The sequence below is a fragment of the Epinephelus lanceolatus genome, chromosome 5 (assembly GCF_041903045.1).
Source record: "Epinephelus lanceolatus isolate andai-2023 chromosome 5, ASM4190304v1, whole genome shotgun sequence".
Classification (NCBI taxonomy): domain Eukaryota; kingdom Metazoa; phylum Chordata; class Actinopteri; order Perciformes; family Serranidae; genus Epinephelus; species Epinephelus lanceolatus.
The window spans coordinates 33,853,409-33,868,293 of record NC_135738.1 but is presented as its reverse complement, the minus strand read 5'-3'; the positions used below and the strand labels follow the sequence as shown (position 1 = coordinate 33,868,293).

General features: G+C 40.9%; 1 protein-coding gene across 1 annotated transcript in view; it reads left to right on the top strand.

The window, feature by feature from the left end:
* The window catches only part of cdh13 (cadherin 13, H-cadherin (heart)), a 476,360-nt gene that overhangs the window by 305,225 nt on the left and 156,250 nt on the right, over nt 1–14,885 (top strand). Inside the window, exon 8 of the mRNA XM_033635485.2 lies at nt 1,606–1,784. Within this exon, the coding sequence (XP_033491376.1) occupies nt 1,606–1,784 (179 nt within the window). The remainder of the gene's footprint in view (nt 1–1,605; nt 1,785–14,885) is intronic.

Here is a 14,885-nt window from a genome sequence, read left to right as displayed (position 1 = left end):
TGAACAGTTTGGCTAATGCACTGTGGCAAAGTACTGTCGGGTATTAAGGAGAAGCATGAAAAGAGATCGATGTTTATGAGCCATGCTACACGGTGCCGCTATTTGGTGCTGAGGAGAATGTTTTGTTAAGTATGTGGGTCAAAGACGAAATCACAAGGGGGTTCTCACCAGAAGATGCATAAAACTTCAGCGGTCTTAATCATTTCACAATAGAAAAGAATCAGCTGCGTGTAAGGTAACCCAGGCAGGACTTTCATGACATAAATGCCAGCTCACATATTGATTAAAAAAACTGAAAGCAGAAGCAGAATCATCCGCATTGATTGGCTGAGTCATTTTAGAATTACAGTGCATTATTGCAAATCTTCAGATTATATTTTTTTACAGTTTATAGTGAAATAAACTACACCCCATCATTTGAATAAATTACATCAAATCTCTCTCTTACACACACGCACACACAGAAAATCATCAGTCCTACATTTTAGAGTGTGCCACACTTCCCGGCTTATCAGAAGTATCCATCTGTGTCCCTCTCATCAGAACGCAGTCACATATCGCTCTAAGAACGAGTCAAACTTAGAGCTTAAACAAATTGAAGAGGTGTTCAGCTGGTGATATTTTCACCAGAGGTGTCTGACTGCACACTGATGACAAGAACATGAAGCACTGGATAGAGATGCAGTTTATAGACACTTCTGCCCGCACTGGAGAAATGGAAAACACTACTCAGAAGTGACACGACCTAACATGGTCTATATGTGTGTGTGTGTGTGCGTCTGTGTGTCTGTGTGTGCGTGTGCCTGCCTGTATGGTAGCACATATCCATGCATTTGCGTCTGTATATTTAGGTGTGCACAGATTGAGTGTGTGTCCTGCCGTGTATCTCATCACTGACAGCAGAGAGAGATTGAGGGTTGAGGGTGTGTCAAGGATTGCCTTCTTATTCAGCTCAGCTGCAGCGGGCAGGATTTCCATTTTTGTTCCCATTACCAAATAAAATGCATCACGCTATTAGAGCTGACACAAGGGAGAAAAAACACATTAATACGAAAGGCTAACTTTTTAAGCGCCTATCAGCAGTTTGAGATTGCGCTTCTCTCATCTCTCATCTGCTGCCATGATTGCTTTCATTTTAGATCTCCATACACAATAGGTATTGTGACACATAAGAAATATCATATAGACAACAATCTAGTCCCACTTTGATCAGCTTGGCTAGACTGTGTTGGCATGAACATGTGTTCCAGTAATTATTGGTGTGTTTTTGCTAGTTTAAAACATGCATCCGAAGCCTTTAAGTTGTAAAGCTTTTGGTAAATAAAATGTCATAATTTGCATGTTTTCTTCAAGGAGTCTGGTATGTTTACCTGGCCCATATGTTTGTTTCTCATCTGAGAAGCTTTTTTCCTGCGTGTTTTGGAAACACAGTGAAAAATGCCTTCCAATGTCACGAGTAAAAAGCAGCTCCATCTGTATCTTCTAAAATTATGTTTTATTCCTGTAAAAACATTTTATTTATGAAACCAGCAATTAGCATTTAGTTATTTTACCTCTCAGCTGTGGTTAAGTTTAGACTCAACCCTGTGTCACTGTCTCTTCCAGGAACCACAGTGATGACAATGACGGCATTCGACGCAGATGACCCCGCCACAGATAACGCAGCGTTGCGTTACAACATCGTCAGGCAGTCGCCAGACAAGCCTTTCCCCAACATGTTCTACATCGATGCAGAAAGAGGAGACATCGTCACTGTCATCTCCGACAAGTTGCTTGACAGAGAGGTGAGTTCACTTGGCAAATGTGTGCATATGTTTGTGTGTGAGTGTAGTGTATCGCGCCACACTGTGTGGTGGTCCTTTTCCAATTGAAACAGAGTGTGACTTGTGCTGGACAGGTTCTTGTCACAAGTCTCACACTTGTCGCTGCCATGTCTGAGCTGCAGCTTTTGGTTCGTCTACTCTTTCTCAACATGTCAGAAAGTGTGTATATACAGTATGTGTGTGCCTTGTATGCTACCTATATGTGTGTGTGTGCCTTTGTGAGAGTAAGAGCTGGTGCATTCCAGTGGGCAGGCGCGGAAGCCAGATGAGTGTCTCTCCATTTCCCCCTCTAAGCGGAGCGAGACAACGGGATGATTGCTTTTTCAGCAGGGTGACGAATGCCAGAACATCGATTGGGTTCGCTGGTGGAAGAGGAATATTAGCTGTTGTCAGACACTTAGCGCATAGTTTAATTGAGGTGATACACACTCATCCGCCGGCTCTGGTGGTGTCCAACAAGCCCGGCTGAAAACCTCCCATCCGGAACTGCTGGAACCATGGCGGCTAACCGCCCTGATGAGCCGCTCTCTGAGCTACAGTAAACTGTTTAATAGAGGCGTAATTGATTAAAAGTACGGTGAAATGAGATGTAATCAATGAAGTGAGCACTGTTGATGCTGGTTTTGTGAGGTGATTGAGTGATTGAATGATTCAAGAGATGCAAGTTGTGGTTTCCTCTCTGTGAGACTTTTGAAGCGTATTTTTTTAGGATATTTCAAAAGATCCACGAAGAGGAAAAAACAATAGCCGTTCTCCTCCACCCGTCTGCAGCCGAGATTTATTACAACCACTAACAGGCCTGTGTTCGAATATGCAGTTGAATGCCTTTGAAAACCCCAAATTATCAGCCTGTTTGTGGCCTCAATAAATCTCCGAAAACAAGGCAGATTCTTCCTATCACTTTATTCTTCAGGTGATAAACTTTTGGAGTTATGAGGAAGTCCTTCAAAGTCACCAATACATGAGACACAAGTCAATTGTCTCTGTATGTCAGGGGAATCACATCTGAGTCAAGTTTGATCATTTCACTTACACCGTTGATTTAATGAGCACCTCAGGTGGCCACACTGGGTTTGTCCGGACACATTATTTTCAGTTAATTTTCATCGAAAGCTGTCTGGACAGAGCTGATTACACATCTGTTTCTGTCAGATTTCAGTCTGTTTTGCTGCACAGAGATGGAAAGTTTTTTGTTATTATCTGTTTAACCTGTTGGAGCCTTTTTTAAAGTTTGTTGAGACTTGCATTAGAGCAAGGCATTCTCCCCTGGTCTTACACATCTGTCTGCAGCTTTTGTATAGTACTAAAAGTTGTGTAAAGGGAGCTGCATGAAGTCTGATGACGTGCCCAAAGTGTTATCACTTGAGTCAGCGTGGGTTGGGGCTGAAGACTACGAGTCTGAAAATGAACAAATTTGGTGTGTGGAGTTAGTATAAAATCATAGATTTTGACCCCTTTTTGTTTTAAGCTGTCCATCATGAGTCTGACAGTGTTACAGTCAGTGCAACGCTAAATCATTGAAGTACTTTTTTAATGCAGTATCTTCCCACTCAAAAGGCATTATAAGCATTAGAAAAAATGTGATAGCTGTGGATTTTCTAGTGTATTTTCTCTTTTTTCATTAACTATCTCTGCTGTGACGGAGGCCTTCCTGACATCACTGTTCTCTCCTTCTTTTTCCCCCTGCTGTGCCAACTCATTTGTGATCTACAGCAACTTAATACACATGAATCTGTCCGTCAGAATGTCCCTTTTGAAGGATCAGTATGAGCCCTCAATACCCCTTACTTCAAATGAAGAAATGAACAGAACACCATAGTGTTTCATAATATTTCTATAGAAATACTGTAGTAATGGGTCATTGAATTGCCTCTCTGACAGATTACATACAATGGAGTGGTTTTACAGCTGTCATGGTGAAGTGGTGAAGGATTTTCCCCTGCAGTGATTAAGGGCTCAACAGCACAATGTGCAGTATTAGCACCTTTTTTGCTGATGTTTTTACAAACTATTTAATTTATCCTCATTTTAAAGCTATGAAAACAAGCTTTTTGTCAGGCTATTATTAGGTATATCGTTGCCTTTTAAAAGACAAAGATCACACAGTTTTCAAACAAATGATCCTCTGTTAAATGCGGGACACAGAAGGGCAGCCAGGTGCTATAAGGGTGCAGTGTTTGTTCATCTAAAAGGTTGTGGTTGCTATGATACACAATATGTTGGTAAGTAGAGTACTTGCTCTGGATAAAGGGAAGGCTGGAGCACATAGGGAGAGAGGAAGGACCTGACAGTTTGTTTGGGTTCAGCATTAATTCCTCTTCCATTATTGCTGTTGTTCAGCTGCGTGATTTTTGGTCTTTGTGGTATTCGTCCAACACCCCCTCCACTGTCACTGGATGGCTGGATAAAAAGTGACAGTGACAGGCAGCCGCAGCGTTTTACCCAAAGTTGAATATTTATCAACTCTCGTTGAACAGAAAACGGCACTCTCATGACAGAAACAAAAGAAAAAAACATGAACATAGCGGTTATGGCGTTTGCTTGCCATACCCTGCGGTTGATAGTGCAGTATTGCAATATTGCCGTTATTGCGACAGCCCTTGTCACAGTCCATGCAGTCTCTCTTATATTTTAAAGCAAAAGAATGAAATCCAATATGGTAATTTTTTTCTACTAAGCAGCCAAACAGATATGACTAATCCATGATAGCGATATGACTGCAGATGTGGCCACCTAAAAGCTGTATAAGCCCGAAGCACCATGTATGATTGTCTTTGTGTTGTATCTACAAGTATCTTTCCCACATCCCAGACACAGCCATAATTTATTAGTGTGCTGGATTTAAAAAAAAAAAAAAAACATCCCCAGGGATTTAAGCAATAGTCCAGCCGCAGTGCAGCATCTCTGTTTAAAAAAAAAAAAAAAAAATAAAAAAAAACAGGGAAAAAAGTGAGACTTCTTCAGAAACACAGTCAGTCGGCAGAGCCAGATGGAAGTGCAGAAGGCACAAGTTTTAAACTGTCCTCCTCTAGGTCTGGAGAGATTTAAACCCAGCCACTTCAGCACATTCTCATAAATATGGCTCCGACATGACACCCATCGATTCCATCTGCCATGCAGAATATAGCTTTTGGAGACAGCATGTCCAGCATATGTGTGCAGTATATGTGTGGCAGAGAGAGAAAGGTTTACACACCAAAACAAAGAGGAAGCAGAGGGAGAGGAGGAAAGACGAAGCCAGAGATGGCCAAACTTCATCCCTCTGTTGTCCAAATTCCACAGACATAATTCAGGTGGAGCTCTAAGAGTATTTGGATAGACACCTCACCTACCTCGGCAAAGCAGAAAGCGATCCGTAGAAAATTGGAAAATCAATTTTGTCACGTTGAAATCAGTTGGATGTTCCCTGTAGTGCTTTCTCTTTGGCTAAAAATCCTGTCTTGATATGTACATTTATTCCAGCGCTCTGTGTTTTTCTCTTCACTTCACTTTAGACATGTCTCCCCCTCACTGCCTTATATTATTCTGACACACGAGGCTGCTGGATCAATGGCTGTAATTTTTGACAGCTAATATTGCCGGGGGGATGAGGCCACATTCATAAGTATGAAAAGACGAAGTTTATATCTTCCACTGGTTCACATGGAAATCTCTATTAATCATCCGAACGCCATTAGAGCAAAATCAGTCTGCCTTACAAAAATGTCCGTCTTCACCTGTTTTCTCAGAACATCTGAAAATGCCTACTTAGGAGCTGAGGCTGTGCAGTGCAGCCTCCACTCACAGACACTTCCCCCTACTGCACTCACTGGATCTTTAAATTATTCAACTTTTTTTCTTGCACATGTAGAAAAATGTTAAATTGGATCAGAAAAGTCAATATACTGTAAGAAGCAGAGGGCTCTTAGTCCTTAACTTAATAACATATTTCTGATTAGGTCTAACAGGGAATAAATTTGACTGGTAATGAGAAAGAAAAGGGTTCAAATCTCTCACCAGTATTAATAAGCCTGTTCCACCCTCTGTGGCCTATGTGAAGGCAGGCATATGGCAGCTTGACAGAGGCAGCGTGTGAGGTGTTATGTTATCTCTCTGGAAGATGGAAAGGAATTGAGGTTTTTGTTCTAGCGTGTGATTAAGTGTGTGAATCTGATGGTGCGAATAACTTGTCAAAGCTTTAAGGAACAATGTGAAAGACTTAGGGGGATTCAGTGGCATCTAATGGTGAGGATTGCAGATTGCAACCAGCTGAAACTTCTCATGGTAAAAATTCGTCAGGGAGGTTTTTACCAGGAGCCAATTTATCTGCAGAGGTCTTTTCCTCTCCAAAACAAATGGACCAGGTCATTAAAATCGGTAAAACACTGAATAAAACCGTTTCATCTTACAATTTAGTGTTTCTCCTGTGCTGTCTGGCATGTCAGAAGTTGTTTACCAAACAGTCCTGGTGATTTAAACCGGTAAAAACACAAATTAAACCAGTTAAAAAAAAAAAAAAAAAATCCAAACAAACAAAAAAAAAACAATCTGTGTTTTTCCAACGCTGACGTTTTGGAGGGGCGTCTACCTACACTGGACAAAACGAAAAAGCAAAAAGCCCTATCGAGAACCAGTGTTTGATTTGTCCGTTCTGGGCTACTGTAGAAACGTAGAAGAGAATCTGCCCCCAATGTAGATATAAACATCTCATTCTAAGGTACCAAAAACACAACGGTTCCTATTTTCAGGTGATTGTACGCTTGTTAGGGACCAAGCAATGAGACAACAAGGACACAAGTTTTTGACAAAATCATGGGTTTTTATTTACCCAGAAATGCATGAAAAATGACAAACCAAGAAATGAACAACTAGGCCTACAAAAGAGGTCAATGTAACATAACTATACTCAATACAATAACTAAACAAGGTGTTCACTGAGCAAACTGACCTCTCAAAATGACACACAAGGGAACATATATATAGTGGCTTGGACAAACCAAATAATATACAAGGGGTAACCGAAATTGACGGCAACAACAACTAAAAACAAAGCACAACTAACTAAACTGAAATCACCCCCATGACATGGCAGCGCACGGTTTGGTCCAATGAGTATACTGCCCTCAGCCAGGAAGGGTCCTCCCCAAACACCACGGTAACTCAAAGACAAAGAAACAGATGATTAATAGCAAACATTTTGAGTGTGTAACCCTATAATGCTAGAATATGTATATTGAAATTACACAATATAAGGTTTAAAGCAAATTAACCAAAAATAAAAGTAACCTGTGTAGACAAGAAACTAATGAGTTTAAGAGGGCGGACTGGGAAAACATTATGTGTGGCTGTGACAGTCACATTACAGAAAACGTATTGTATTGTTTGTAATTTCTGCCAATATATTCCTGTAAATCTTACACGCTAGCCCTTTAAATTCATAAATAATCCTCTCAGAGAAAACACAATATCACAACAGATGTTATTCATGGAGGAGCTTCCATCATAGAGGCTGAAGATTTCATCCTGATGATCCTGCGTAAGACAGAAAATATAATCCCAATATCTCTGCTGGCTGATTTATCAGTCAAACCCTAGTTTCCTCAGTCAACTGTGCTTTCACGCACCACCTCGCATTGTCACGGCCCAACTGCAGTACATCCTTTGCAGATGCTTGTGAAGTGGAGGAGCGGAGATGTGAATCAGAAAAGAAGTGAGGGGAGCAGGGAAAATGGAGGCTGGCAGGCAGGGAGCATAGTAAATTTCCCTCTAGTCTAAAAAAAAACAAAAAAACAATGCTCCTGTGAATTTGCTCACGTCTACTATCCGGATTCATTCAGGATAAGCTACATACACAAACTCGTAACAAACATGAATCTGCAAATCAGCACGAGTACAAAATATGTTCTGTGGTTTTTTTGTTTGTATATTCTGATTTATACTTTCCTGATGACAAGATGGATACCAATTTACCAGTACACACGCATGAACACATACAGAAAGATGTAGAGACATAGGTGTAGTTTTAAGGGGTTACGCAGGGGACATGTCCTCCACAGTATTTTGCACGTGGGCATTTTTCCTCACGAGAGTAGCAGAGGACTTTAACTTTGACAAAATTAAAGACATTTACACCACAAATTGATGCAGGAAATGCACAAATTGATGCATAAAAATTCATTAGAGTGCAGGAAATTACGTGTTTGGTGCTTAAAAACCCCTCCATGTCATATAAGTAACTGTATGAGAAAAACGAAGGTGGAGTGCGAAGGTTATTGGCTGGAAGTTCATGCAGAATATATTTGAAGCTACTGTACAATGATAGAGTGATCACATTTCCTAGACATGCACATCTGTTGGTGCCTCACACACACACACACACACACACACACATCCACCAATCACTGTGATCTATTTCAGTCTATAGAGTGTCCGTTTGCAGGCAGGCTGTAACCAGAGAGGACAGACTGCTAATGGCAGTGTGACTTTCTGACTCTCTAATGCTCTCTGGCCAATCTGGGAGCTGTCACTGCTAAGGATAGCCAATCGATGGAGTCGGCCGACCCCTCCATCCCCTTCCATGTTCTACAAAGGTGAATTACATGGAGATAAAATGGATGTCTCTGTGTGTGTGTGTGTGTGTGTGTGTGTTTATATTCAAGTAAGTAAAACCATATGTTTCTTTTAATTTGAGTGTTTTTCTGTGTGTGTGTTTTTTTTTTTTTTTTCACCTCCCTCCATCTGTGAAGATGTGAGTGCTTGTTAAATCCATTTTTTTCCTGTCAGGCAGAAAGCACATCTTAACAGCCAATACGACACGACAACATGTTTCCTTTTTTTGTTTTTTTACCTGAAGGTGACTTTCAGATAGAATAGTAGTGCTTAACAATCATTATTTGAAAACGATTTGCACCTGAAAACAACAAAGGCGCTTTTCTTTTCTCTGAGTCGGTTGGAAACGCACAGACTGTTTTACTGTATAGATGAAGATAATCTGTGTTGACAGGATGGCTGGTATCCCTTGTTGAGGCATCATCTGTCAGCAAATGATCCTTGGTCGTGTGCTGTGTATATTAAGGACTTACTTTCCTGTCGCCTGCACTGTAAATGTGTTTGCTTTACATCACCTGCTCTGTTATGCCACTAGTACAAATCCAGAGTGACAGGTAGATGGATGAACGTACACAATTATCTCTGATCAGCAGTATCGTATGTAATGGTGGCTGTAAGTAAAGTGACCCGGTGTTTGTTTGGTGCGACCTTGGCAGTGTGCTTCCTGACAGTGTTTGGCTGATAAGAAAGCTTATCCTGTCTAATGGCTTATTTGGCTCGGTGGCCATAGTGGCTACATGCCTGCGCACTGTGATGAATGACAACCGAAGCTTTGGCAGGTCCCACTCTGCGGAAAGCCGCATCCATTTTCTCCGCTTTCATTGTTGTGATTCTTCCCCCCCTTTATTGCTGTTGTTTTCCCGTCGTTGTGCGCGTTCATCGCATTGTTTTCTCACTTATTTTCATTTTGTGTTATTTTCTCCCTTTGTCTTCCTGCCTCACTGTCTACCGCTTCTTTTTTTTTGTTTGTTTCTGTCAGCCTTGCCTCCCCTTCTCTGTCAACACTTCACTCTGGACATCCAATTACTCGCAGGTCATAGCATAGTGATTCCATTCAGAGCAGCCCCATTCAGCACGGGCCTCAAACAGCCATTCAAATTACATCCTCGGCTGCCTTCAGAGTTGGCGCTCTGCAAAATGTTGTTTTCAAACATTTCTGGGGGCACCACCTAATCTGATCCCCCAAACATAATTGAATGTCAGTCGTCACATAAAGATGCTTTCCTCTCTTCAATTAGCGTCTCGTTTCCTCGTGTCACAGCAACGAGACAAAGCAGACAGAGAAATATTTACTCCTCCCAGGTAGAGGCCGGAGAGAGTTATTATATTATGTCATTTATATGCAAATAATATAGCACAGGGAACACATTGATAAGATTTCATTACAGCAGATCTGATGTGCACTTCAGTTTATAAACTCCCTTTCATTCCCCTATTATGATCTGGAGATTGGAAAGGTGAGAGTAGATGAGCTGGGTGGAGAGAGATACAGACAAGTATGGACAGTGTTAGAAGGCCCAGAAGACTCAGAGAGTGGATAGGGAGAAAAGAGGTGCGGAAACCCAGCATGAAGAAGTGAAGTACAGCCTGTGAGGTGACCGACAAGACGGACGGACGATCAGAGAGAGAGTGAAGTGCCGGTTCGATATCTGCTAAGAGATGCAGCCTCCAGTCGGCAGTTTAATGGAGAAGTGAGACTGAGGAAGGTTCATGGGTGCAGAGACAGTGGTGGGATGGAGAACAATTTTTAGCAACAGCATAGGGATTTTATTCATAGCAACAACAAAGAAACCAGGGCACTTTGTATTCACCGCCCAGAGAGATGTTTTTTCAACCATATCTGTAGCCACGAGCTTCAGAGTTGTGCAGAAGTAATTTAGAGATACAGAAGCGTATATCTGCAAGAACTGAGAGCATCAGGACCTACAGTATATAAATGAACTACAGGCAGTGTGTATAAATGAACTACAAGCAGTGTGGGCTACAAGTACTGTGAAATATATTCATAGGTCTTTTTACTCTTCAGAAATAGCCAATACAGAATATTCTTTCTATATCCTGTTGCGTCCTGTATGAAGTGGCCGATGCTGGGAGGTTTTATGATGCTTTGGGCCGTATGTCCATGTAGAGAAGGGGAGGCGGAAGCTGGTTGTCACTTCTGATATTTATAGTTTTGCTGATGATAACGCAGTGATCTTTTTAGATTGATTTTCTGTTTCTGTTTTAATTTAGCAAGTGTGTGACGTATGTGTTTGCCTGTGTGGGCATGTGTGTGTGGGATGTTGGTCTCCAGAGGCCTAAATATCTGAAATATCAAGGCACTGTTTGCTAAAATGAATTCAAATGGGCACTGGAAGAGTGAAAGATAAATTAAAAAACTTTCCTTTAAGAAGACATTTAATGTGAAATAGTAGCACTTGTAGATGATCCAAAGATAAAATGAATGTAGACTGTAGAATGTAGACTGTATTGCATGTTTACATATGTAGGATTTGTTAAAGGCTTGTCATTATACAAGTTTAATAAAGTTCCCTTCCAGACATGTTTTAAGATCGATAGAGGTACTCGCTTTTTAATAATAGCTTGTCTGATTTTTCCCACAAAAAAGAACAATTCCTGGGGCGTCGGTGGCTTAGTGGATAGAGCAGGCGCCCCATGTACAAGGCTGTTGCTGCAGCGGCCCAGGTTCGACTCCAGCCTGTGGCCCTTTGCTGCATGTCACTCTCTTTCTCTCTCCCCCCTTCACGCTTGTCTGTCCTATACATTAAAGGCTAAAAAAAAAAAGGAAATATGGAAATATGTTCACTGGGGGTTTCGAGTTTCCACATCATGTCTGCGTAACTTTCATGTGATGAAATTAATAGCGCATTATGGCCAGTACTTTTATCAAATGCACAGTATTGGTGGAGTCAACAAAAATGGTAACCAAGTAAAAGTATTGTTACTTTTTAAGTATATTGACTTAAGTAGAGGTGAAGGAACCCATGAAAATAACTACTCGAGAAAGAGTTAAAATGTATTTCATAAATAATATAATATAAATAATAACTTGGGGCATGAGTATCTTCATTAGATACAATTTATTACATCAATTTCTAATGTTTAAATAGATGTTCAGCGGGTGTTAAGCACTATTTCTATTTAAAACAAAAACTTCGTGTCACCTACTTACTCCTTAAAGGAGAGGCTTGAATGCAGTTTGCACATTTATTTTATCCGAATGTACTCAAGTAAGAGCAAAAGTATTCTCCAAATCAGCTACTCTTACAAGTACATTTTATCTAAAAATTTACTCAAGTACATGAAACAGTGTAAATGTAAGTCACTACTTTCCACCAATGCAAATACAAGCTCTTATCCAGGGCCTGTGCTGCACCCAGATACTGAATATTTTGTCATGAACAGTACTTTTACTGATGTGTCTTTTATTGTTGTTCATACACTCGAGGCTGCTGTGACAGTGACATTTGCTACAGTAAAACAGCTACATGCATCTACAGATGTACTTTTATAATTTATTTGTCTGTTTCAGTCACTTGAGATTAGTGTGAATGACTTGTAAAGGAGTTAAAATTACACACTTTGTAGTGCAGCAGGAAGACAAAACCAATGACATTCACATAATGCTTCTTCCTCGCACATGCTGTCGATGATGGCTTTAACGCAGGAAAGGAAGTCCAGGAAAGAAAGTGAAACACTTGAGTACATTACCAAGAGATCCCATTATAAAGAGTGTTACTGCAGTGTCTCCTTATGTGATGGCCAGTAGCCAGAGTTCTGGCAGCTGTAATCAATACAGTGTAGTTGGTGTGAACCCAACCACCTCACGCTCTCTTGTTCTTCCCTGAAATGAACAAGGTGGACACCGTTCACAGGCATTGATGAAATACGGTTCCCCTCCTTTCCCCCTCCATCTCAATCCTTCCTCCTCCTCCTCCTCCTCCTCCCTTCTCTCCCTCTTCTATCATGCCTCTGTCCAGTTGCATTAGCGAGGAAATGAGATCCCCCCTAATTAATTAGATCTCTGAGTGCTAAAGATGAAGATTACATCCCAATGAAGGTTAGAGGTGTCAATCACAGTTTTTTTTTTAAGCCGCGCATTCCTCAAGATAAATTGAGCCCCCTGGGCATTGTGGGTAAAAGTGTGTCTTGTTAATCTTATTTTTCCCCCCCTTGCTTTAATTGAGTCTCACCGACAGTAGTCAGTAGAAGCCTGGGACCAGAGAGAACAACAAGGTAGGGAATTATATTCACCAGAAGAGCAGACGAGATGCTCTACTGGAGGAGACGATTGAGGAAAAATGGAAATAAAAAGAATCAAGGTGGGAAAAAAAATGTGATCGTTAAGACACTAAGAGAATGGAACAGCGGAGAGATATAAGGCAGGACACATTTGACAATGGAGGGAAAATAAAGAAAGAAGTGAGAGTCAGTCAGACACAAATTATTCTGTATTAAAATAACAAGATTACGATTTTAAAATATTCTTCTCACATTCTCATTATGACTTAACAAAAAGTCTTGATGCAAAATTGAATAGCTGCCAGTAAGATAGGCCTGTAATTAATAGGAAAAAATGCTTGTTGGATTTGATATACTAATATACTGTAAGTCAATTTTTTTTTTCATTCTCTGTCCATCTCAATGATGCTTATTTAATTTGAATATTTGCTCTGAACACTCACAACTTACCTGAATCTGTCTTTGTACTTTTTCTGTACAGATACATTTTTGTGTTTTACGTAAAAAGCAAAATAATGTATTTTTCTTATGAGCAAATAAAACAACAGCTAAATCATCTCCTCCCTCGTGGTTTGCCAAAAAAAAAAAAGAATTTCTGCTGTGTACATTCAGTAACCTGCTTGGCATCCCAGAGTGCATTCAAACATCCATTATTTATGTCTGTGTGGCACATGGGTAGAGACGCCACAGCAACACAATCTGTTCAAAGTCTAAAACTTAAGAGCTGGCAGATGATGTAGAAGTTTTGTCTGTCAAGCGATTTGGCTTTCATCAAGCTGTGACTAAACAATTAGGTCTGCAACAATGAAGTAAAATTTTTAGGTGCTGTGCTACAGAAAACACCAAAATAGTAATGCCATCTCCTTAAAGGGACAGACAATATCATGTAATATCAGTTTATTCATAATGAGGAGTAGCATAAAGTCTGTTGAAAACAAAACAATGTAACAATGATAAATATCTCAGTTAATAATAAATATATTCTGTGACTCTGCTAGAAACTTTCTAAAGTCAAAAGATAACCCTCCTGATGTTATCAGGGTTATCTCAGCTTGGCTTGAAGGCAGAAACCCTGCATTACAAACTGGGAGTAAAGAGATCTAAAGATACAGGGGTTGACTAAGCATTTAAATTACAGATTTAGACACTTTTATCCAAAGGTACAGTACGAGAATGGGGAAGATTTTATTTTATTTTATTCATGAATTTTCCGTAACTGCTTATCGTGTTGGAGATAACCACTCCCAGCCGACATCAGACAAGAGGAAGGGTACACCCTGGACAGGCTGGCAGACTATCACAGGGCTGACACACCGAGACAGACAACCTCTGCCTACACCTATGGCCAATTTGAAGACACCAACTAACCTGACGTGCGTGTCTTTGGATTGTGGGAGAAAGCCGGAGAACCTGGAGAAAACCCACGCTGACACAAGGAGAGCATGTGGGCTCCGCACAGAGGGGCTCCCTTTTACACTGCCCCTTTTACACTGCCAGATTTTTCGCAAATGTTGGGCCGTTTTGCCGGCTAGCTGCGAGCATTTAGACAAACAGAGCCAGATTGGCGAGTTGATCCGAGGTGCCCAATTTTCCGCCTCGTAGGGTAGACATATTGGCAGAGCCATTTTAGTTTAAACAGACCGAGGCGGCCTTCCGCAACTGGAGGGGCTCTTGAAGACTTGTGGGAGGAGCTGTTGATGACGCCGCACGTGCAAACCACTGGCGGTGGATAAACAGGAAACAGCTGATAGCAGGAATGAGCAGCCAGTACTAGTAGCAAGAGGGAAACACAAACCTGACAGACACTACTGTAAAGATGAGCAACTGGGGAGACAAAGAATTGCGCGCCCTCCTTGTCCTCGCAAACAAAGAGGCCATTAACCGTCAGATGACGGGGGCGGTAAGAAAGAGAAAAAGATAAGAAAAAGAATTATCCCCAGTCTGATTCCTAGCAGTGTTGAGGAAACCAGAATTTATAATGCACACTCCGCAGATAAGGTCTGACAAAAAGATTGGTTGCATTGTAGGAAATGTAGTGTTTTGGGAGCTTGACCCATCCGAGGGGCTAAAAGTCAGGGTATATTGGCTTCTGTTGCTTTAATTTTGACAATTATTCTCAAAACTAAATCGGTCATATGGATGTGTAATACTTAATTACCAGGGTACCCCTTAAAACTCCCACTCCATTCCATTACCTTATTTTCTTACGCTATATTTCCCAATGCTATTTTC